We start from the raw sequence: 24614 nt of genomic DNA, 5'->3' as shown, positions 1-24614 counted from the left end.
ATCTAAAGGGGAAAGAAGTCAGTCAGGTCCTGTGATTCCAAAGCTCTTTTTCTATACCACACTGTCCACTATCTAAAGGATGTACAGGCAAAGCTATTTGAGTGAATCTGAATACCAAGGAAAATTATGTTAAAATGAAAGACCAAAGGAATAAGGATGAAAAAGAGATATGTTGATGAGGAACCAGCAATGTAAACAGAAAAGTCCTATGTTATCACTAGGAAGTGATATCACTAACATCAAAAGAATTGACAGTGTTCAAAAAAGAGATTATTAATTGTTAAAAGCTGCAGAAAGGTTAAGAAAGATAGACAAAGAATAGTTTTGACAGAAAGACAGGGGAGAAGTCTTATTATAAATAATTATGGGAAAAATAACTTAGAAAAAGTAGACAATAGAGATTATGTAATTCAAATGCTTATTAGTAAAAAGAAAAAAAGGCAATTAAAACACTTTTGACAAAGTGAAGGTATTTGTAATTTTCTTGTCCCCAAATGGAAGAGACTAAATTTTACTCAATTTTACTCATTTTTACTCAAGAAGACACTAATAAAGTCCATCAATAAGCACCTCTTGTGCACAAAGCACTGTGCTAAGCAGTGAGAACACAAAAAGGCAAAAGACAAAGACTTCACAATCTAAGGGAAATAACAACAAATAAATGTGTACAAACAAGCTATGTACAAGATAAACAGGAAATAATTAAGACAGAAGACACTAAAACTAAAAAGGGTTAAGAAAGATTTCTTGTAAAAGATAGTTCAGCTGAGACTTAAAGAAAGCTATCGAATCCAGGAGAGAGTATTCTAAATAATAGGGACAGCAGAAAAAAAGCTGAGAGTTGGACAGTTTTACTTGTGAAATAGCCTCAAGAAGTAAGTCCAAGTATGTGGTAGGAAGTAGGCTAGAAAGATGTAGATCTGATCTCTGAATGGAGTTTGGAGTAGAATGGGGAATGATTTGAAGCATCAGAGCCATCAATAGATGATGGCTATAGTTCAGGTGTAATGTAATGAGGGCCTGTACCAGGGTGATTGCACCTGTGAAATCAACCAGTCCTGGTAACTCACTTGTAATTCTCAACTCCTCACTATTTCTAATTTTCCCATATCCAGTCTGTTACTTGAGGGGCTGAGAAGATGACAGTACCCTTTCCAGTTTTACGGAAGTCTGGAGGGGCATACAGGGTTTAGGGGGAAAACATTGTGAGTTCTAATTTGGATATGTGGAACTGAAGATGTCTATTGGACATAAAGTTCAAAAGACAGTGGGAGATGCCAGACTGTGGGTCAGCAGAAAGCTAGGAAAAGTATATTGAGAATCATTAGTATAGAGATAATAATTAAATCCATGGAAATTGATGAGATGATCAGGTGAAGTAATATAGAAAGAAGAGGGCCCCAGGACAGAGCACTGTGAAACATTTAAGATTATAGAGAGCATGACCAGGACTAGGTTCCAACAAAGGAGATGGAGAAGGAGAAGACTGATAAGAGGAGGATTCAAGAAAGAGTGGTATCTCCAAAACCTAGACAAAACAAGAGTATCAAGGAGAGAATGAAGGCGACATCAATGTTTGTAGTCAGTAGGGAAGAAACAAGCAGATAGAAAGAGTTTGAAGATAATACTGCCTCCTTTGTCATCCCACAAATAGAGTCAAAAGGCTGCAAAGAGATTGGCAAAAAAGAAAATGGGAATAGGTCACTGAATTTGACAATTATAAGATCATCTGGTAACTCTAGAGAAACTTTGGTAGAATAATTAGGTCTAAAGCTTAAATCTAAAGGGGAGAGAAGAGATTGTGAGGAGAAAGGGTAGAAAAGATATATGATGGGGGCAGCTAGGTGGCACAGTGGATAGAACACTGATTCCGAAGTCAGGAAGACCTGAGTTCAAATTCGACCTCAGACCCTTAACACTTCCTAGCTGTGTGACCCTGGGTAAGTCACTTAACCCCTAATTGTCTCAGTCCAAAAAAAAAAAAAAAAGATATATGACGATAAGATGGAAAGATCAAGTGAAGGTTTTTGAGGATATGCTGGAAGAGATAAGCTATGAAACATAAATCTGCATTGAATCCTGTCACAACAGTTCGAGTCATTTTCTCCACTTTCACTTAGTACCATTTCTGTAATACAGAAGGAGATAGATATGGAAGCTATCCAAGGCTGAGGAATGGTGGAGTGTAACTAGTAAAATAAGGGAGTTTGGGACTTAAGGAGGACAGCACAAAGCTGAAATGATTAACTATGGGGTCAAGATGAGGAAAACAGGAGAAAATGGTTTGTGCAGAGTTGGACCTAAGAAAGAACTGAGGGAAGGGCTAAGGATAAGAAGTCATGGTTTGGAAGAAATATAGAGTTTGGTAAGGAAAGAAAAGGAAGAAGTGGAGAGCCAATAGATTAAGGTCAATTTAGAGGATTTTGGAATTTTTGAATATAGTTGTGGTTCCTTTGTGGGTGATATCAAGATCAAGGGCATGATTATTTGTGAGTGTAGCTGAAATGCTTTGGGATGGGAAGCAAGTAGATTGAAGAAGTGAATGGTAAAGGAGAAAATTAAGAGTAAAAAGGAATAATGTTCTGAAAGAGAACTAATGTTCTGAAAGAAGTCTGAAAAACTCAGGGTGAGCAAGCTGCCTCTTCTGGGAGCAAGCAGGAGTATACACAAAGAATATTTATTTTGGATGACTTCAACAAGATTCCCTAATAAAACTGAAGAGTGGGACTGGATTTGGGATTGATAAAAATGAAGGCCATTTGCATGGCAAATAGAATCTGTATGGTCCTGGTAAAGGTAATATATTAACTAAAAGCAGAAACAGAAAAAGTAAATAAAGACAATGATGAAATGGTTGACCAATTCCATATTTACGAATAAGGGTAGGAGTGAGGTGAAATAAGAGGAATTAAAAACTATTAGTCAATATTAATAAGGGTCAAAATTGAGTACAGAGGTTAGAAAATGATGGTTGGAGGTGGATAAGTGCCAAATGATAGTGAGGTCTGGGTTATAGGCAGTTGGCTGATACAGGAGTGGAAGGAGCTGAGTACAACAAGGAATGTGTTAGAGTGCTGATAGCTCTTTAACAAAGATGTGGAAGTTAACAATAACCAGATGACAAGGGAGAGAAAAAAACTGAGTGAGATACTGAAGATATCAAGACAAGTGGAAATGAAAAACACCAAGTAGATAGTATATGCTGATAATATGGATTTCACATACTATAAGTATAGTCTTGAAAATATGGATTTCAAATGAGAAGATCTAAAATCTAGCAGAGTACTGGGAATTTAGAAGGCACTCAAGCAGTTTTCTTGATACTGCTCCACCCTGGTTGAAACTTTGTGAGTATACTATCTGCACACAGAGTATTAGATATTTGGTTTGCAGATTTCACAAGTTCCAAATTTACCTGTCCTAATTCGAATCAAGGAAAATATAATAAATACAAATTGTTTAAAAATAATTTTAGGAAACCATTGTAAATTCTTGAGCACATCCTTTTTATCCTTTATCCTTTATCCTCTTACATGTAAAAGGGAGTCAGTTGATATGCTGGCCTTAAGTTATTTAAGCTAAGCTCATTAAAAAAGTTATATACCTCTACTAAGTGGCCACTACTTCTATCAGTCACAATTCCATAATTTTGCCTTTTAAAATCTCCTCTTTATCTAAGATTTATACATAGCTTTTTATATTAAATCATTGCATTAAATCACAACTCTACCTTTCTATTTTAGTTTTCCTCTGAAGGAAATGTAATTAGGAAAGTGTAAAAATTTAATGAAGATTTTGTTAAATGCTTTGATAAAATAAGCACCTGAGAATCTATGGTAGTTTTAGCAAGTCTTTCCAGCTCATAAGTTTTCTCTAGTTTGAGCAAACAATACATTTAAATTTATCACCTTTGTCAGAAAAACCAGACAGTATAGAACTCTAATTGGTTGTAAAATGCTTCTCTCCTTTTAAGTTTTACAGAGCAGACATGGTTCTCATATGAAAAATAAAACACTTTCACACAACTTATGGGAGTTGTCTCATTCACTACAATCGTTCTAAATTAATAAATGTAATCTTTTTGTAAACCTTCAGTGATGTACATTGCAAAGATCAGTTTTATTTGGGATCACCACATAGTGAGTGATCAACATGAACAAACTTAATTATTGCATGTGAATTATCCACATATAGATTATCCAAATTGTGGATTATCTGCTGTCAAATTTTTAAATGGTGGATATAATTAAGATTTGAATATATTCGTATGAGTGTATGTCCACACATATATTGGAAAAGATAGAAACACATACATGTGTACAAATGACTATCTAGGCATGCACATACGTATATATACGCATACATAAATACATATGTGTTTCTCTTTTGCAGAAATGTTCAAAGAGAACTGGGGGAATGGCACTGGTGTTCGATAACTGCTAATGTCTACAGAGGTATAAACAAGGAAGAGATGGCCCAGTTCGGAAGAGGTAGTAGTCAGGTTTGGTACGGGAGATCCTGACGCAGGGGCCTTGCTCCTGACAGGAGTCACGGGGCTTCGGCCGAGGTCAGGTTTCCGGCTGGTGAGAAGGTGGGGGTGGGTAGGGGGTGAGGGGGCTGCTCGCCCAGGAGGTGCCATTTATCCGGGACTAGGAGGCTTGGAGGGGGGAGGTGTGTCTAGCCACAGAGCAGTGTAACACAGGCAAGGAGGTAACAGACGAGAGGGACTCACAGTAGTAGGCCACCACGGGGTCCCGCTTGTCATGCTCCTGCGCCGTCCTCAGATGATGCTGAAGGCTCTTAAACTGCGGGGGCAGAGGGGGTAATGGGGCCAAAGCAGCCATCTCTGTTCCCGGCACAGCCGCTTCCTTACTCACACACAGCCACCTTAGTCACCGGGGACTTCCACTTCCGCCTGAAAGGTCGCTCGAGCGAGAGGGTTGGGAGACGTGCGCGTTCGCGTGGGGGCACGCCTGCAGAAGAAAGCCTCGCTCCGGGAGTACTTGAATGAAAGACGAGAAAGAGGGAACGAGAGCGCGCGCGCACGTACTGCACATGCGCACTCACTCCTTTGCAGAGCGTACCTAAAAAAGGCGTGACTCGCCTTGGGAGGACTAGCTTACTGCTACCTTTATTGTTAATAAAGAAATATCTTGGGTTGAGAATGAGGGTGTGAGGGAGAAAATGTGGAAGTTGGAAGTATCACTCGCTAATTTTTCTGACACTCATTTTCGTTTGCTTCTTTCTCCCCCAACCCCTTTCGGTTTATTTTGAATGTATTTTAAATTTATCTGTGTACATGATAGGGACTGTTTTGTTTGCTTGCTTGCTTTTCAGGCAGTGTTCTGTACAGTTCCCGGCTCGTAGGAAGCACTTAATAAGCTTTTGAAAGATGAATAGATGATTTGGTCCAGCCCCCTCCCTTCATCTTACCCCTGGCTCTCCCGTAATTTTTGGCTGCAATAATAGAAGTCTTCCTAAGACCTTTTGGGACTTTACATTCAGTTCCATCCCCCCACCCCCACCCCCACCCAAAGAAAGTGTAATTAAAGTGTATTCTCTAAAATGCCTTTCAAGGATGCTATGTTAGATTTTCACACCTCAAAATAGAAAGTTTAGAACAAAACTTTGGCTTTAATTTGTAAATGGTCCTCATGTATTATATCAACTAACGCATTTCTTGTGTACATTTTATGTTTAAGGCACTGAAGGGATGAAAAGGTGACTAAAATTCTGTCATTTATCAAGGAAGCTATAATCTAGTACTGAGAAAATAGAATCTCTACATAAGTGATGGTAACACAAAGCAAAGGCTTATTAAATATAAAGTGCTATAGGAAGTTAGAAAGGGGATAAATTTAAAGTATAAAGTGTTTGGTCATATTTAATCATGTCTTTTTGATCCTATTTGGAGTCTTCTTGGCAAAGATACTGAAGTGGTTTTGCCATTTCCCTCTCTAACTCATTTTCGATGAGGGAACTGAGGCAAACAGGATGAAGAGACTTGCCCAGGATCACACAGCTATAAGTGTCAGAGGCCAGATTGAAACTTAGGTAGATGAGTCTTCCTGACTCCAGTCCTGGTCCTCTGTCAAATGGAGCACCTATAGGCCTCCTTGGCCGTATTAGAGGTTCTAGATTAGGGGGTTCTAGAAAGATGGCATTAGATAGGAATTTTAATGAATGGCTAAAACTTTGGCTTAGAGATGGCAGGGAAAGCATTTAAGGTAAAAGCAACAGCCAAAAAAGGCCCAGAAACCAGAAAGCATGAGGGAATGTTTAAATAATAGCAAATACTTCACTTTAGTCTGGAACAATATATGTACATAGGAGAACTATGGGATTTGGGGATATAAGATTAGAAAGGTAGATTGGGGCCAGATCCTAGAAGACTATATGTATCAGGCCAAAGTGTTTGGATTTCATCTGGTAGTTTTTTGAGACTGCCAAATGAAATGATAGTTGAGTTTTAGAGATACATTTAGATATACATTTAATCTAATGTATATGGATTGGAAGGTGAAACACTGAATGTGGAAACATTTCTTAGAAGATTATTTGTAATTGTGGCTATTGACCTGTCTATGTATCATATTTCAGTTGAAGGAAATCCTTGAAATCCAATGATTATTATTAAAAATAAACTTTAGTATAAATAGAAACTTAGAAAATGAGGATTATAAGGATTTAGATTGCCTGGGAAGATAACCCAATTAATTCAGTCAATAAAGCTCTGCACTTGGGTGTGATAAGATCTTACTTAGAGACCTAGAAGGGACTACAGAGGCCACCTAGTCTAACTTTTTTCTTTATGCCTTCTCTAATGTATCCTAAGATTGAATTAGTTTTATTTGGCTGACAAATCACACTTCACTGAACTTCCATATCTTTTTTCTGAAATGTAAATATATCCTTTCCACTCCTCTCTCCCTTGGGATTGTGAAGCTGATTTTCACATTTATCCCTATTAAACAGCATTTTACTTGATTAGGCTCAACATTCTAGGCTTAAGAAATTTTAAAAATCTTGATGCATTTATCCTTTATGTTAGACATTCCAGCTTTGTATCATCTGTGAAACTAATTAGTGTATCTATATTTGTATCCAAGTTATTATAAAAGTGACAAGCCTCTCAGGGCCAAGCATGAGTCCTTTGGATTCTTCACTGGATTCCAGGATACATATTCATTCCACTATTTCCAAAGTAACCTAATGATATTATCAATATGGTCTTCATCTTTCCATATTTTTCATGAGATTTGTATGACATCATTAGTCAAATACTTTGGTAAAGTCTATGGAAGCTCTATGCAAAAGCAGTCTCCTATTTTACCAATCAAGTATCTTTGTCAAAAAAGGAAATAATGTTGATTTCCTTTATCTATCTTTGATAAAGTTATGCTGATTCTTTGCAATTATTATTAGTTCATTTTTCTAGATGTTCATTAACCATGATTATGAAAAATTTTCTAAAATTTTTAACGGGAATCACAGTTAAACTTATTGACCTGTTATTTATTTACAGATTCCATCATGTTTAAGTTTCTTCATTTTGTTTTGAAATTTTGGACATGTCCTTCACTAATTCTGTACTTTCTTGCTCACTGTCTTTCAAAAATCACTGACTAGAGTTTATATCACATCTATGTGTTCTATCAAAGTCTAAGAATATAGTTTATTTAAGGCAGGTGACAAACTCATCCTAAATGGTTAAATGCTCTCTTATTTACTCCTCATTTATCTTGGGTATTAATTTCTTCCTAGGTATTTTCATTATGATTTTTACAATCCAAAGATAATTTTTCTTAGCAGAGGAACAGAAGCAAAACAAGAATTGAACAAATCTTCCTTCTTTCTTTTGTCAGTTGTCATCATTCCAGTAGAAATCTCTTTCAACAGTAGACATCTCTATTTTGGTCCTCTTCTTTTTTCCCCCAACATAGCTAAAAGCAACCACAAAACTCTTTGGTTATCCGTACCTTTTCTTGTGAACTTCAGCTCATTCTGATCTTTTGCACTTCCAAAATTACACTCGAAGGACTACTTGTTGTTTTTGTATTTATCTTCTATTATGTGACCTTATATCTTCTGTATAAGTCTGCAGTGCATCCACACTGGTTTTCCTTTGACTCCTCTTTTTTTTCTAAGTAATATTATCTTTCTGTGTGTCTTCAGAATTTTATTCTAATTTGTGTAGAAACATATTCTAAACTTCCAAACTTGATCTTTTGTTCTGACTCTTGTGGACTATTTCTCAAATATCTCTCTTTATCCACATCATGTTTCTCTTTGACTGTTGCTTTCTTCCTGTTTTAAAAACGGCACAGATCTCCCGAATCTTGAAAAACCTTTCACTTGTCACTTAATAGTATTTTATTTTATCAATTACATGTGCAGAGAGTATTCAACATTCACTTTTGTAAAATTTTGAGTTACTTTTTTTTCTCTCTTCCTTCATTTCCTCCCTGCTCCCTAAGACAGAAATCAATCTGATATAGGTCACACATGTAATCACTTAAAGCATATTTCCATATTGGTTATGTTTTGAAAGAAAAATCAAAACAGAAAGCAAAAACCTTATGAAAGAAAAAAAAAGATGAAAATAGCAAGCTTTGATTCACATTCAGTCTCCATAGTTCTTTTTATGGAAGTGGGATGTCATTATACATCCCAAGTCTATTGGAATTATCTTGGATCACTGTACTACTGAGAAGAGCTAAATCTGTCATAGTTGATCATATAAAATATTGGTATTTTTGTGTACAATGTTCTCCTGGTCCTGCTCACTTCACTTGATATCAGTTCATACAAATCTTTATGGGCTTTTCTGAAATCAGCATGCTCATCATATCTTATAGAACAATAGAATTCCATTATATTCATGTACTACATACAACTTATTTATCCATTCCCCAATGGATGGGCATCCCCACAATTTCCAAATCCTTGCCACCATAAAAAGAGCTGCAATGAACATTTTTGCACATGTGGGTCCTTTTCCCTTTTTAATGATCATTTGGGGATGCCAACCTAGTAGTGCCACTGCTGGATCAAATGATATACACAATTTTATAGCTTTGGGGGCACATCTCCAAACTGTGCTCCAGAATGTCTGTATCAGTTCACAACTCAACATTATATTAGTATCAATTTTTCCATATCCTCTCCAACATTTATCAATTTCTTTTCCTGTGGTTTTGGCAGATCTGATGGGTGTGAGGTGGTACCTTGGAATTGTTTTAATTTGCATTTCTCTAATCAATAGTGATTTAGAGCATTTTTTTAATATGACTATAGAAGCCTTTAATTTCTTCATCTGAAAATTTGACCATTTATCAATTGGGGAATGATTTTGTATTCTAATAAATTTGACTCTTGTTTTAATGATTTTTAATGATGTTTAAAAAATAAGGTCTTTATCGTAAACACTATAAAAATTGTTTCCCAGATTTCTGCTTTCCTTTTAATCTTGGCTACTTTGGAAATCTTCACTTTTTTCTCTACTCACTCCAACCAGACATGTCTTTTTGTCCTGCTAAACGGATAAAAGTTTATTCTCTAGTTTATGCCATGGTTTATTTACCACATTGTCACTCTTTGAATTCCTATAATCTGGCTTTTATTACCACAACTTTGCTGACCCTATTGGGTCTTAAACATCATTAAAGACAACTGATTACCAAATTAAAAAACTGGCTTTTTATTCTCCTTACGGATCTTGCTACATTTTGATATTTAGAGTAGCATTTCCAAGAATGTGAGTCCTTTCAATTGATCAGTATGATTTGAACCATTTTCACAAAACTGATGCTATTTGCCTTATCTTACTCTATCTCTCACAAATTTATGGAGTTTTTCAAACATGTGAATTAAAAAGGCAAATAACATCAGTGTTACTTTGTGAAAATAAATTTAGCCACAAACACAAAGAACTATATCAAAAATTATATCAGCAAATTTTTCATACTCTGCTATTTTAAAATCCTTTGGTCTATCTTGCACCTTGAATGAAAATTTGCTGATATGATTTCAGATTCCACATTGTGACTAATCTTTAAAAAACTACAACTTGTAGGAGAGTATAAAAAGGATGTAATTTGATGGAGGATCAAAAAGTAAAAAGAGTTTATGGGCACATCTCCAAATTGTGCTCCAGAATAGCTGGATCAGTTCACAACATCACCATGTTATATTAGGGTCAAGTTTTTTTTTTTTTTTGTTTTTGTTTTTGTTTTTGTTTTTAGCGTTTGGGGTAATATCAAAGAAGAATATCTATAATTATCTGAAAAGGTAATTGAAAGTTCTTTTTCCTTTTTCAACCACATATCTATATAGAATTGGATTTTCTTCATATGCCTTAATCAAAACAAAATATTTCAACAATAGAATGCAGGAATATATATAAGAATCCAGCTTCTGTTCTATTAAGGCAGACATCAAATTTGCAAAAATGTTTGGAAATGCCAATCTTTTTACTATTTGAGTTATAGAAATATTATTTTTATAAAATGTTTATTATTTATTGTTATTTTAAGTGAATTAAATATTTCAAAATTTTAGTTTTAATTTTCATTATGCTATATATTTATGGATATAACTCATGTAAACAAAAGCTATTTGGGGTCCTCAATAATTTTTAAGAGTACAAAGAAATCCTGATTCCAAAAAAATTGACAACTTCTTCTATAAACTATCTCCTCCTTAAAACTCTCCCCTCTTGTGACTTTTGAGATATTCCATTATATTGGTGCTCCTGTCTTCAGTTTCATTTGTGCTTATTTCCACTCTCTCCCTCTCCCCCCACCCCCAGCCCTACAGTAGTTTAACTAGGTACTCTCCAAAATTTATTTCTTAGCACTTTGCTCTTTTCCATTTATATTCTTTGGTGTTCATTTTTATGATCTTGACTTTCATGTCTCTGTTGAAAGAAACCAAATTCTGCTCACTCATCCTATCTCCAATTCTGTATCTTAAATGGCCTAATTTTAATGGACTCCCATCTCCTTAAATTTGGCATGTGCAAAACTGAACTAATCTTTCCTAAACCAACTTCCCCTCACAATTGCTCTTTTTCTCAGTTGGTACCATAATTTCCTCAGTTATATGGACTTAAAAACTTAGAGTCAAATTTGACTCATGACAGTAGTGAGAATGAATCTTCCTTTAAAACATCACACACACACACACACACACACACACACACACACGTGTTCAGTGGAATCCTAATTTTAGTATTCAGAGACAGAACTATTTTCTACTTTGTAATTTTCCTATTTTTTTTTTCAGATTTTAACTTTATGTCAATACTATGCAATAAAAAAGCAACCACCACATAGTTAGTATAGTGGAAATGACAGGAACTAAGGACTGGAAATGACTTCTAATCTTATCTGGTTCTCCTGCTAAGTAGACCTCTGAATTTGTTCAAGTTACTTATTCTCTCTGAATTGCCCATCTTGCTTTTTAAAGTAAAGGGGTTAGTTGGACTAAAGGATATCTAAAACTTGTTTTAGCTCTGAAATTGTATGCTTTGAAAAGGTACATCTGAAAAATTATTAAATAATAAAGCATTAGATTAATATAACTCTAATATAAATTTGGTCTAAATGATCTATTAACAATGTATACTAATAATTATTTGAAGTGCTCGTTTAACTAATTTGGAATATATATGTATTGAAATCATGAACAACTTCCTCTCCCCTTGTATTTTGCAAACCTTTTACAAGTAGCACATCAAGAAAATAAGTAATTAGTAAAAAAAAATAATGTCAATGATGACATTCTGTCTAGGACATTTCCAAACTATGTCACCTGCATTTTCAGTCATCCTCCTCATCTCCTTCCCCCTGGGACCTTAAACCAGTGTCCCCAAGGTCTGGGACACTGGTCTCTGATAAATGATCGAATTCCACCTTATCTTATTCTGAATCTGATTTCAACAATATTTCTAAGCCATTTATAATCTATATTGCATTACATCAGTGACTTTCCCTTTACTAGCTCTTCTTTGCACATTATTTTTCCTAATTAGAATGTAAGTTCCTTGACAGGATTATTTTGCTTGCTTGCTTGCTTTTTTTTTTTTTTATCCTCATTACTTAGCACAATGCCTAGCACATGTTAAATACTTGATAAATGCTTTATTCATAATGGAAAGCATACGGATTAAAGTAAAGTAACTCTGTTTTAGGAGCTCTTCATCATAGAGAGTTGATAAAAGTTTTAAATTAGGAGGCATATATATGTATATATAACATAACAAGATATAATATATAAAAAGATATAATATAATTCATGTTATATATGGAGAACAAATATACTATATATATGTGTACACATACATATATAGAAAGAGAGAGAAAGAGACAGAAAGGGGGAGAAAGAGAAAGAGAGAAATTCATAGTTCTTAGAATTTCTTTGAATGGAAGGGACTATAGAATAAATGAAGATTAAATAAAGAGCCAAAAGACAGTCAGTAGAAAAGAGTAACAACTTGTTGAGAAGTGGGCAAATTTAGGAAGTGGTAGAGGAGCTAGCATTTTTATCCTTATAAATGACTTATGAATTAGTGATCTAATAAAATAGCTTTGTTAACTAAACCTTAGTTAAATTATAAATAACAGTGTTGGACTAATTCTATAGAATAGATTGTATAGATTCCCAGGAAGACCACTTAGAAATTTCTTTTTCCCTTAAAGAACAGGTGTATTCAGCACAAATGAAACTTTGGCAACTTCACCAGAAATGGTTACTGCTCCATTAGAAGTAGTTCAACTAAGTTTTCTGGGAGATATTATGTTTTAAGGAGTAAGTTTCAAAAATATAATGGATGATGTTGTGATGAAAGTAAAATAAGAATTAATTTTTGTGTACTTATAAATGAAGAATAGTTAAAACTGACAAAATGATAGTGAGCATTTTAATTTTTCTAAAATACCTAAATGAACTCTATAGTCCTCTACAGATTCATTTTATCATTTTATATAAATAACATTAAACTATAATAACTTAGCCTATCCATATAAACATTTGTTTGCTTCCAACAGAATTAAAAACATTTTGTGTTTTTAATAACTGAAATATAAAGGACACAATTCATATAAGTTAAAAGAATTGAATGAATATTTTATGTCTCAATTAATAATTTAAACCTTAGCAAGAATTCTTTATATTTGTCTTGAGATTTTTACTAACAAAGAGATTTCACAATTATTATCTCATTTGAAACTTACAGCTCTGTGTGACAGGTACTATTATCCTCAATTTACAGATCAGAAAACACATTTGAAAAAGTTAGATGATTTGGAAAAAGTCACAAAGTGAGCCAAAAACCAAATTAAGATTTCATATTCAGATAAAGAAATCTATTGTTACCTTGAAAGATGTGAAGTTATCAAACAAATGATCAAGCTAAATAGTGTGTCTAAAAATTTCCAATCTTTTCAAAATATTAAAAGATTGACATGTTTAGAAAAGTCAAAGTGGTTATTTGAAAGTATTTTAATCAGATAATCTTATTAATTAATTCAAATATTTTAGGTTGAAGTAATTTGAACAAAATAGGTCAGGATGAAAGAAAGTTTAAGAATCTTAGATAACTTGAACAAAATCAGTGTCCCAGAAGCAGAGTTAGTTTTGAATTCAGGTAAAGAAATCAGATAAATTTCCTTTTAAGATATACAAATTACCAAATAAATAATGAAGCTCTATAGCATTTGGCAACAGAATCTCACAATCTTTTCAAAATTTATAAAGATTAGTATACCTGGAAAAAATAATCACATAACTATTTTAAGCAGGTAATTCAAATTCAAATATTCTAAATTGAAATAGCTTTTAAAAATTTAAAAATTGATTAGTATTTTCCTCATTCTTTTCACCTTGAACCAAATTTGAAGTTATTTTAATTGAATTCAACAAATAGTTATTGTGTACATAATATACATGGCATATGTGTACATTTTTTCATTTTAATTTGTTTAAATTGGCTAATGCAGGATTTTATTATATTGAGTAAACCTGAACAAAATTTTATATATTACATTTTTTTACTAGCAGGTTTATTGTTTTGATCATTAACATAGTACATGTTTTATCTTCAGCACTACAAATTAAGTTTGTGTTATCAGTATGCTTTCACTTTATTATAAAAGATTCAGAACATGAAGACATATCATCATTTTATACTTCTGTAGATATTTCTGTTTAGGAGCCTTCTGTAGCAATATATATTGCCTATTTGTGGTATATTATTTAAAACATTCATTTACATACAATATTCTTGAAGAAATTTTACTTGAAATCAAGATTTTATCTAAATTCAAATTTAGATGGCATTAGACAATTTGGTTTAATAATTGACTTGAAATTTAAAATTTGCTATAGCTACATTGTGCATATTAGCAGGTAATATTGTATCATGCTTAGCCACTTTTATATATCATCAAAGCAGTAGCGCTAACTTTTTAAAATTTGATCTGAGTTCATAAATACTAAATCTTCAGTGTAGAATAAACAGTATGATCTAATAAGAGTTTTGGTAATCAACACTGTTATAGATTTATATAATTTTAGAGTTGGTAAGAGCCTTTAAAATCAAATAGTCCAACTTCCTCATTCTACAGATGAGGAAATTGAGGCCAAGAGAAATTAAGTAACTGAACAAGGTCAATAGGAAATCTAAAACTACAATCTTTTGCTTTCTATCTCACCTCACTTTTTAAAGTTTCTCCCTCCCTCTCTCTCCCTCTTTTCCTCTTTCTCTCCCTTTCTTTCTTTCCCCCCTCCTCTCTCCTTCTTCCTTCCTTTCTTTCTTCTTCCCTCCCTTCTTCCTCCCTCCCTCTCTACCTCCCTTCCTTCTCTCTCTTTCTCCCTCTGTGTGTGTCTCTCCCTCTCCCTCTCCTTCTTTTCTTCCTTCCTTTTCCCTGTCTGACTCTCTTTGTTCCTCTCTGTCTCTATCTCTCTCTATTTATCTATCTCTGTCTCACTCTCTCTATTTCTTTGTCTCTATGTATCTCTGTCTCTTTCCCCTTTATCTCTTTCCCTCTCTCACTTTTTCTCTTTCTCTTTACTTGTGAAATGTACCTTACTTTTTCAGTCTTGCTTCTCTTAGACAAAGCTTTAACTGTGACTCTCTTCCAAATCCAGGAAATAATGTTTCAGAATGATAAAATATTGTGTAGAGCTCAGAAGCATTATTTATGTAAGTATGTGTCTGTTCTTTCCCCTTTGATTCAGAACTTTTCCTTACTAAACAAAATAATATTAAGAAATTAATACATCATCATTATATTCTGAAAATATATAGGCAAATTTGCTACTACAGTAGACAAAAGTGCATAAAATCTTCCATTCAGCAGAAATCATCTCATAAGGATATTTCTCCATCTTGTGATTAAGGTTCTCCATCTTGTACTCATTAAATATCAGTGTGCAATGATAGGAATGAATACATGCATCTAAATTACTAGCTTCCTTTCCTCAACTCTCTAATGAAACTGGAGAATATCATATTTATTCATTGATTCATCGTTGATATTCATTAGAGAAATTAAGTTTTACTTGGATGTTATGGTTTGGACTGATATAGAATATGGTGGATTTACTTGAAGGGCTGTAGTAAAGTGAATCGATCTAATTTCTTTTAGAACTATACCAGCAGTAACTTTTTAATGACAGGCACCTAAAGAGAACTCTAGAGATGATGGTCTGTACTTTTAAGAACAAATCACAACAAAACTAAAACCTTTTGAATTTAAGCTTTCATTGAATGCAATCAAAAATAAAAGAAATGGATGAACCCCTATAGTAGTAGATAAACCATAGCTATCAGCCACTTAAAAAGCTTAATCTTCTACATAAAATCTCAAAAACTTCAGCAGCTGCCAGTGCTACTGTGACTGCTGTAAATGTGTACATAGCAATGAGAAATATGGTCTTTTCAAAATGTTCTGGAACAAGACACCTTATGATGCCCAATCTTTTTTCAAGCAAACTAGCGTCACAATGATAAAGAGATTTTACTTGGAAACCAAAAAGATGACTTTGAAGCCAAAAGGCTATCACCTCAAGGATTATTCTTAGTAAGGCAGAGAGGATATAAAAAACAGTATAGATGGGCCTCTGAAGTATGCTTTCTTGATCAATGCTTTTACATGCAGCATAAAGATGGAAAACAGCTCCAGGAACCAGTACAGTCACTAGCTGTAATGCCCAGAATACCTAAAGAATGGCAGAAACATTAGTCAAATCATTTCATCCATATGTCTGTTAAAAAACCAACCAACTCAAACAAATATGCATTGGTTCTCTAGGGAGTTTTTAGCTTTTGTTTCAAAACTTACATTGTAAATATATATTTAATTGAAGAGAGCTGGACCTGGGATTTTATCAGCATAGGAAACTCCCTTTGAGGAAAGTTCTACAAATATAGATTTATACTTAGTCTGGAACATTTTAAGATTTTATTTAAATTAATGAAACAAAACTATTTTCAATTTATTCTTAAGTAGAAAAAGTATTTAAAATTTGTTAAAATTAAAAAATAGAGTATTTACAATTTTTTTCCTCACTTATTTTATCCCAATTTGTTAATAATGGTGAATGGTACTCTTTTAAGTAGCTGTTTTATTTTCTCTTCATTAATATAACCCAAATGTCCAAATTAAAGTTGAGAAATGAATGTTACCTAAATAATTGAGTTTTCTCTTTACTCATTTTTATCTGAAACATGAATATTCTAAAATCCAAAGGATATAGCGCTAAAATGCAACATGAATAGCCAACCCCCTCATTTTAGAGATAATTTAAGTTAAAATACATTTTTCTGTAATTATTTAGACAATATCACCAATTCTCCATTTTTTTGAACACTGCAGAGTTCTAAATAAGATGACTTTCCTTTCTTCCTTCCTTCCTTCCTTCTTTCCTTCCTTCTTTCCTTCCTTCCTTCCTTCCTTCCTTCCTTCCTTCCTTCCTTCCTTCCTTCCTATTCTTTCTCCTTCTTCCTTCCTTTCTTCTTCTTCATCCTTCCATCCCTTCCTCCTTTCCTCTCTTTCTCTGTCTCTATATTTAGCTGCCTTTCTGTCTCTGTCTGTCTATATGTCTGTTTCTGTCTCTGTCTCTAGCTTTCTGTCTCTGTCTTTGTCTGTCTGTCTCTGTCTCTGTCTTTCTCTGTATTTCTGTCTCTGTCTCTGTTTCTCTCTTTCTGTTTCCCTCCCTCCTTCTATTTCTTTCCCCCCCCTCTTTTTTTATCCTTATTTCCTTTTTTTTTTTAAATGTATTTACCTGTGGAGTTATTGGCCTGAATTGGTTGTAACAGAAGAGATTTATTTCCTTCTTGTCTGGATCACAGCTAAAATGCAAGGCTTCATTCCCATAGACTGCAAAGCCCAATACACCAAGGAAGAACATTCGAACTGAGCCAAAGAAAAGGGTGTGGAATTGACCGATCACTGTAGGAGGTCTGAGCTGTGACAGTTATAATGAAATATCATTTTTAAGCAAAAAGGAAAACTTGCATAATATTTCTATGAGTCAATTTGTGGGAAGTGATCGCAAATCAATGAATAATAAACTGATAGAACTAGAAATAACCTGAGAATCCATCATTTAGTCTAATCCCCAAAGTATATTGTTCAAAGATTTGTTTATTCTCCTCTTTATCCTTGAAATGTTTATACTAACAATAATTCAAGAATACTCTTTTTTTTAATTGTACAATTGAAAAATTATTTTAAAAGCTTTGATTTAACACGATATTAACTATATAGTCTTTTTTGTAGGAATAAAGTATTTGTTCATCTAGAATGTATGGAACTAATAAAAATAAACCTATATGCTTTTTTGAATCTTCTTTAAATGAGTATATATATTGCCAATTATAAGTAACAATAATAATTGATATTTATATAGCACTTTAAGGTTTTCCTATCTAAATGGCCAAATATGTGCAGCTGATATTACCTGGTACTAGTTACTAATTGTGCACTTTTTAGTTTTTAATGTTTTTTTCCAATTCTATGTAAAAAAATTTAAAGATTTGCTTTAAAAAATGTTTGATTTCCAAATTTTCTTCTGGTTTCTTTCCCTCCCCCTCATTGAGAAGGCAAGAAATTTTATGTAGGTTATACATGTGCAGTCATGATAAACATATTTACATATTATTTATGTTGTGAAAGACAAAAAAAAAACACAAGAACCATAAAAAAGCTAAAAAAGTAAGCTTTGATTTGCATTTAGACCCTCAGTTCTTCCTCTGGAAGAGAATAGCATTTTTTAAATCATATTTTTTTTGGAATTTTCTTAGATCATTATACTACTGAGAATAGCTAAGTCATTCACAGTTGGTCACCATAATTTTGTACTATGTAATAAAAGAATTAAGTAATTGGACTAGGCTTATGGACCAATAGGCAAATAGTTTCATAGACTCATTTTAGTTTTCAGTTAGGAATGATTATGATCATATGATCAGAGAGCAATCTGACAGTATACAGATCATAAAAATAATATTACTCTGTATCAAACCTCTTATTATTGGGAATATGTCCTCAGAACATAAGCATAAAGAAAAAAAATGAGATCTACAGCATTATTTACAATTTCAAAGAACTAAAAACAACCTAAATATCAAAGAGTTGGCAACTGGCTGAATAAACTGGATATTAATGTTATGAAATACTACCTTTGGATATAACAAATAGAACACTGTAAGACATCCAGAAAGACTTTTAGGTATTTATACAAAGTGAAAAAAGCAAAGACTATATGCATACTGTATGACTATGTATGTATATGTGTATGTATGTATATATGCACACATATATGTATATGCTTTATGTGTGTGTTTATATATGTACATATGTGTATATATAGGTATGTATATCTATATTTATATACATATAATAGAGGTGAACAAACAGAAAGTATAGTGGATGCTGAAGAAATATTGTATATAGGAACTAATCTTTATATGTGAATAGTTGAGTATATATTTATTTGGTTTTGTTGTTTAAAGTTGAGTACATAATAAATTAATTTTAAAAGCATAATTGATACTATATACTATTTTTAGAATATAACATCTATCTTTATTTATGAAAATCATCTAAAAACACATGAACTTGTCCAAGTCATTTGATTTCATTATATGTTTAATACTCACACATCCTTCATAGAAGTTCTTGATGTAATTTAGAGACATATCTTGGTAGATGTTATCCTGGCACCACTGTGGGGGATAATTCCTTGTCCTACATTACCATCTTGTTCCTCTTCGCCTCAAACTCAAATTGTTATATTTTCCTATGACTCTTAACAAGCAGAAAACACTCATCACTGCACATTTGTCTCTATTTTCTCTATGCCCTCACCTCCCTCTAACCCCACAGACCTCCTTTCATCTCTGGGGCCCCAGCCAACTTCCCTATCTCTGGACAAAAAACCATTAAAACAAAAGCAGAATGCATGTGGTTGATCTAATAATCCCTAAACAATCTCATTCAGGCAGTCAAAGGTGCCAGCACAGCAAGAGCCAATGACATGAGAAGAGCTTGTTATGGGCAGTGAGCTCTGAAAATATTTGTGATAATCTGAAACCAACTCACACAGATACAAAAAATACCCTTTCAACTTTACATGTAATCCTAGAGAAGCTTTGGAAGAAGCTTGTCTCTGTCCTTGAACTCAAGATGGGACTGAGTGGGCCCTTCCTAAATCCTTCTATGCTATGTGTATTACCTGGGTAAAGTAGACAGACCTAGCTTAGTTAGAAATGGCATAATTCTAAGTGATTTGCTACAAATGCTGACTTTGGTGGACAAAATATTCCCCCTTGAGTACAATCTCATCAATTCTCTAACATGAGCCTGTTCTTGCCCTTACCTTGTCTTTTCTTAAGACTGGAAAAATAGAGCACATCTTGAAATTTCTATCCCTACCTTTGAAGGGTCAAACTGGGTACAAAAAGACTATTTTCTTTCTCTTTTCCTTGATATAATAGAGCTTGCTTCCAAGCCCTTAAAATTTTCAAAATTACATAAAGAACTACCTACAAGTTCAAATGTAATGTTGAAATGGAGACCATAACCATTAATTTCTTTGGAATACCCACCAGCAGAAACCATGGAGCTTGCTTTGGACATCCCATTCATTTAGCTTCTGGGTTGAATTTCTATGATGTGCTATAAAATTAGTCTAGGAAGAGAGAGAGACACTGTCAATTTCTTACTTTCCCTTCCCCATACTCCTAACACACTCAGACACAAAACTGCATTCCAGTAATTCTTCCCTAGTCAAAACAATGGACCTTCTCTTTTCCCTTGCCTCCCCTCCCTGCTTTTGTGTGTGTTTGTAATTTTTTACCCACTCTATTTAAAGTATCCTTATTAAGAATAAATCAAGTATATTCTCAAGGTCCTAAAATTCACAAATACAAGTCTTAGATACACAAATTAAATTGATGTAGCAAAAAAAGTTACATTTATGAAATGTTCTTTCATTCAAAAAAACTTTTCTTTTAAAAATTTTATGCAGCTTCCGCTCACATCCTATCCTAAGGTTTCAAGTAGGAGAATGAATCAGGACTCTATAAAATAAGATTAGAGAACTGAACCAGCTACACCCAGTGAAAGAACTCTGGGAGATGACTAAGAACTGTTACATCAAATTCCCAATCCCTATATTTTTGCCCGCCTGCATTTTGGATTTCCTTCACAAGCTAACTGTACAGTATTTTGGAGTCCGATTCTTTTTATACAGCAAAATAATGGTTTGGACATATATACTTATTTTGTATTTAATTTATACTGTAATATATTTAACATGTATTGGTCATCCTGCCATCTAGGGGAGAGGGTGAGGGAAAGGAGGGAAAAATTGGAACAAAAGATTTGGCAATTGTCAATGCTGTAAAATTACCCATGCATATAACTTGTAAATAAAAAAGCTATTAAAATAAAATAAGATTAGAACTTGAGCTCTAGTACTAAGCTTCAGAAGCTCTGAATATTAATTTAGTTTGGAGACAAAGACAGGAGACTTACTAGTGATTCATTGGTTAGTATAGGTAAATATCTCTACCAGTGCAAGTCACTACCTTCTCTTCAGTTATAGTCTTAGAGAGCTGATTTGAACATTCAAAGATTAAGTGGCTTGTCTGGAATCACATTACTACCATGTGTCAAAGGTAGAAATTGAAAACAGAGACTCTTGGTTTTAGTTCTGCTCTTTACCAATGTTACATTGCTTTCTCTTATAGTTTGGAGAAATTCATCAAAGTATTAGTCCCTTAGTAATTTTTTCCCCCCATGTAAAACCATTCTTAACACATAGAGGAGTTATGATTTATAATGGTGGAAGAGTTAACCAAATAGATTAAATCATGAACATGTTACGATATTGAAATATTTAACAAATATCAGATGATAAGAATATGAAAAAAACCATAGCTCATGATTTCAGAACCATACAGTTTAATAGATTGAAGAAGTATTTTATACCTAAGTAACTGAATCATTACAGTTGTTAAATATTATGCATTTTAAATTATATGACATTCAATGGTTATGCATAGATGTGTGTATCTGGTATTTGTGCATGCACACATATATGTATACATGTGTTATGATGTATGCTTTGTTGAGAACTTGTTTCATATAAGCTGAGCTTCCTTCCTATTATTCTTTGATTGCAAAGTATTAGAAAACAATTGTAGTAGTAGTTGGAGATTTGGATTCTAGATTTTGTTGCTAGCTTGAAGTATGACCCCAAGCAAATCACTTCACTGAGACTATTTCATTTGTATAATTAGGGAACTAAATTAGATTACCTCTGAGGTTCTTCCCAATTTTTATATTTTATGATTTTGAAATGTATCACAGATATAACTTAATGAAGAGTGCTGCAATGTGGAGTTAGAAGAATTGAATTCAAATCCCAACTCTGCTATTTGGTGCTTCTGTGACTTTAGGCAAGTCATGAAACTAAGCCTCAGTTTAATCTATAAAATAAAGACATCGGATCAAATGTCCTCTAAAATTCCTTGCAACTCTAAACCAATTATTCTAGAATCTAATTAAAATCACATAATGTCAGAATCAGAAGGAACTTTAGAGATAAGATAGTCTAACACCTTCACTTAACAAATAGAGAAACTGAGGCCCAGAATTATTTAAGATTTTAAATTTTATTGTAATGATTCCATGTAAAGTGACTCCTAAACAATGTAGAATAGAAGCTAATTTGATTCCCATATGTCATATTCCTCGGAAGAATGATTGAAAGAAAAATTATGCCTTTTGAATAAAACAATCTAGATCTAAAATCTCTAAATCACTTGTATGTTAAATAAAATGATGTTTCCATCCGGTAAAGTCTTGAAAATATTGGATTATTTTTGAGGCCATTATAGAAATATAGTTATCTGTTTTGCAAACTTTCATCTAGTGATAAATCCATCTTTAGTAATTCCTTAAGATTCATTTCTTTCCTTATAGAAGTTGCTTTATTTTTCTAATAAGATGCTAAATTTCATAAAGATATCACATCTATTTATCCTCTACCTTTTCAATGCCTGGAGAGAAAATATGTTCTGATCTAGCTTCGAATATAAAAGTCTGGACTAAAACAAATCTGAAAAAGTACACACTAGTTGAGAATGGCCCAAAGCATGTACTTGAATTCTAGGCTTGACTTGAACTATTAAGTCCTTGACTGATTAGGAAAAAGGGTATACCTTTAGCTTACCTAAGAGAGGATCATAGGCCTTAAAACTCATCATAAACAAGCCAATTTCTTCTAGACTGGGTATATCAGGACTTAAAAAAACGTCCCTTGGAGTGTTATCTTTGTAAGATTCAACTAAATTAAAACAGGCTCTAGTGGGGTATAGATAACAGAACTTTAGCTGGAGGTTCTTACAATATCTTTCATAATTCTGTTTTTTTTAATCTTTCTGGTTTTTAGGAGCTATTACTGGACCTTATTGGCCATGTGTGTATGTTCCTTGTTACCTGAACAACATATACTTAAAAAAAGTATCTCTAAGCTTCTCTTTTATAGATTCTCAAATTCTCTACTTATCTAACCTTACGTGAATATTGACTTTGCCTATGGTTCCATCTAATAAAAAGTTTAACTGGGAATCAATAGAAATATCACTACAGACAAATTCTCTCCATTCTTATTCTTATACAGACATCTCAGAAGGGTTTCCAGCTACACAGAAATTTACGATTTATTTTATATCTGGCAACTGTACTAAACTGATAATTTTTCAACTAGTTTTTTTAGTTGATTCTCTAGGGTTCTCTAAATACCATTATATTATTCACAAAGAAAGATAGCTTTGTTTCCTCATTGCCTATTCTTATTCCTTCAATTTTTTTTTTCTTCTCTAGCCCCAACTCCAGTGACTCAAACTTTTCCTTCTAACTTCAAAAATTGTCTTGAACTGGAAAAATGTCTCACCCTGACAAGTGGCTTACTCTTCAACTCCTGAATTTGATTTGAGGCATTGTTTTAAAGTTGTTTGGGGGGAAATGTTGAGAGAGCTGGACTGGAGTGCTTTTGCTCCTCCACTATCTTGGTTCTGTCATCTTATTATGCTATTTCAAGGCCTTTGATGCTATCTGAGCTACAAAAAAAGACAACTCATTGGAAGGGGCTTCTGAATTATCATTTTAAATATTTTGAACTTTGGGTAACTTTGCTGGTAGAATCCTCTGTATTGGAATTTCCCAGCTATGTTAAAGACAGTTGAGGTTGTTGGATAAGTGATTGTGATCTCTAGATAAATGAAATCTTACTATGACAAGATATGAAATGTAAGAAATTTTATAGAAGATATAAACATGAATTTTAATTCAAATTCAGTTTCTAGCTTATCTTTGCAGCAGAAAAAAGTTGATTTTTGTTTGTATGCCAGTGAAAGATTATGTCAAATAAGGAAAAGCTAAGAATGGAAACTCCACTCCAGAATTTTTAGGCATGCAGGGCATTTTCCTCTCACTAGATAGTTGCTAGAGTTAAAAAGCAACACAGATAATCTTTAAGGTCCTTTTTGGTTTTAAATCCCATGATCTTGTAGTATACTATGTGTGAAAAGAAGGGTAATATTGAAGGTCAGCCAACTAGTTCCCTTGTGATCTCATTAAAGAACTCTGGGTACCTGATGTTTTAGTATTTGATGTAATGGAAGATTGGAATAATATTTCTTTTCCCTGAAATTCATGCAAGCTGCTCAAAAGCTTCAAGGCTTCCTGAAATTTTTATTAAGAATTCAGATATTCAAACAATAATTTTCAAGTACTAGCACTTTTACTAACAGTTAATTTTAAGTGAATCTGAAGGGCATGTTAAGATAGCTCCTCAATTCAGAGGTTGTGTCAACATGAGACAATTTGCACCATATAAATATGACCTTAGTATGTTTTTATCTGCAGCTATCACGGAGTATAATTAGCAAACTGGTAGCTCAAGGATTAGGGTTTACTACATGGACATGATAGATTCTTTTAGTTTCTTTCCCTTGGTAAAAGGGAAATAGACATGTCAAAGAATCATAATGTTTTTTTTTTTTTAATCAAATAGTTCTCCAGACTTGATCACAT

The 24614-nt window shown here is 33.3% G+C and overlaps 2 protein-coding genes across 2 annotated transcripts in view; both read right to left on the bottom strand.

Moving 5' to 3' along the window:
* The window catches only part of VTA1 (vesicle trafficking 1), a 79287-nt gene extending 74331 nt beyond the window's left edge, over positions 1-4956 (bottom strand). The window contains exon 1 of the mRNA XM_051997864.1: positions 4733-4956. Coding sequence (XP_051853824.1) covers positions 4733-4844 — 112 coding nt within the window. The 5' untranslated portion in view covers positions 4845-4956. The remainder of the gene's footprint in view (positions 1-4732) is intronic.
* Positions 4957-15831: 10875 nt separating this feature from the next.
* On the bottom strand, positions 15832-19207 carry GJE1 (gap junction protein epsilon 1). The gene is made up of 3 exons (XM_051996740.1): positions 19169-19207; positions 17290-17472; positions 15832-16224 (listed from the first exon to the last, which is right to left on the bottom strand). Exons 1-3 carry the CDS (start codon positions 19205-19207, stop codon positions 15832-15834), a joined length of 615 nt encoding a protein of 204 aa, XP_051852700.1.
* Positions 19208-24614: the final 5407 nt, after the last annotated feature.

This window comes from Antechinus flavipes, chromosome 4 (assembly GCF_016432865.1).
Source record: "Antechinus flavipes isolate AdamAnt ecotype Samford, QLD, Australia chromosome 4, AdamAnt_v2, whole genome shotgun sequence".
NCBI lineage: Eukaryota > Metazoa > Chordata > Mammalia > Dasyuromorphia > Dasyuridae > Antechinus > Antechinus flavipes.
This window is presented reverse-complemented; position numbering and strand designations above follow the sequence as displayed.

Excerpts from the sequence above, each read along its gene's own strand:
- GJE1 (XM_051996740.1), bottom strand. The coding sequence starts at position 19,207 with ATGTCTCTAAATTACATCAAGAACTTCTATGAAGGATGT. Across the intron at positions 17,473-19,168 it reads AGAACTTCTATGAAGGATGT|CTCAGACCTCCTACAGTGAT; the intron begins GTGAGTATTAAA and ends TAACTGTCACAG. Across the intron at positions 16,225-17,289 it reads TCAGGCCAATAACTCCACAG|GTATTCTGGGCATTACAGCT; the intron begins GTAAATACATTT and ends GCCATTCTTTAG.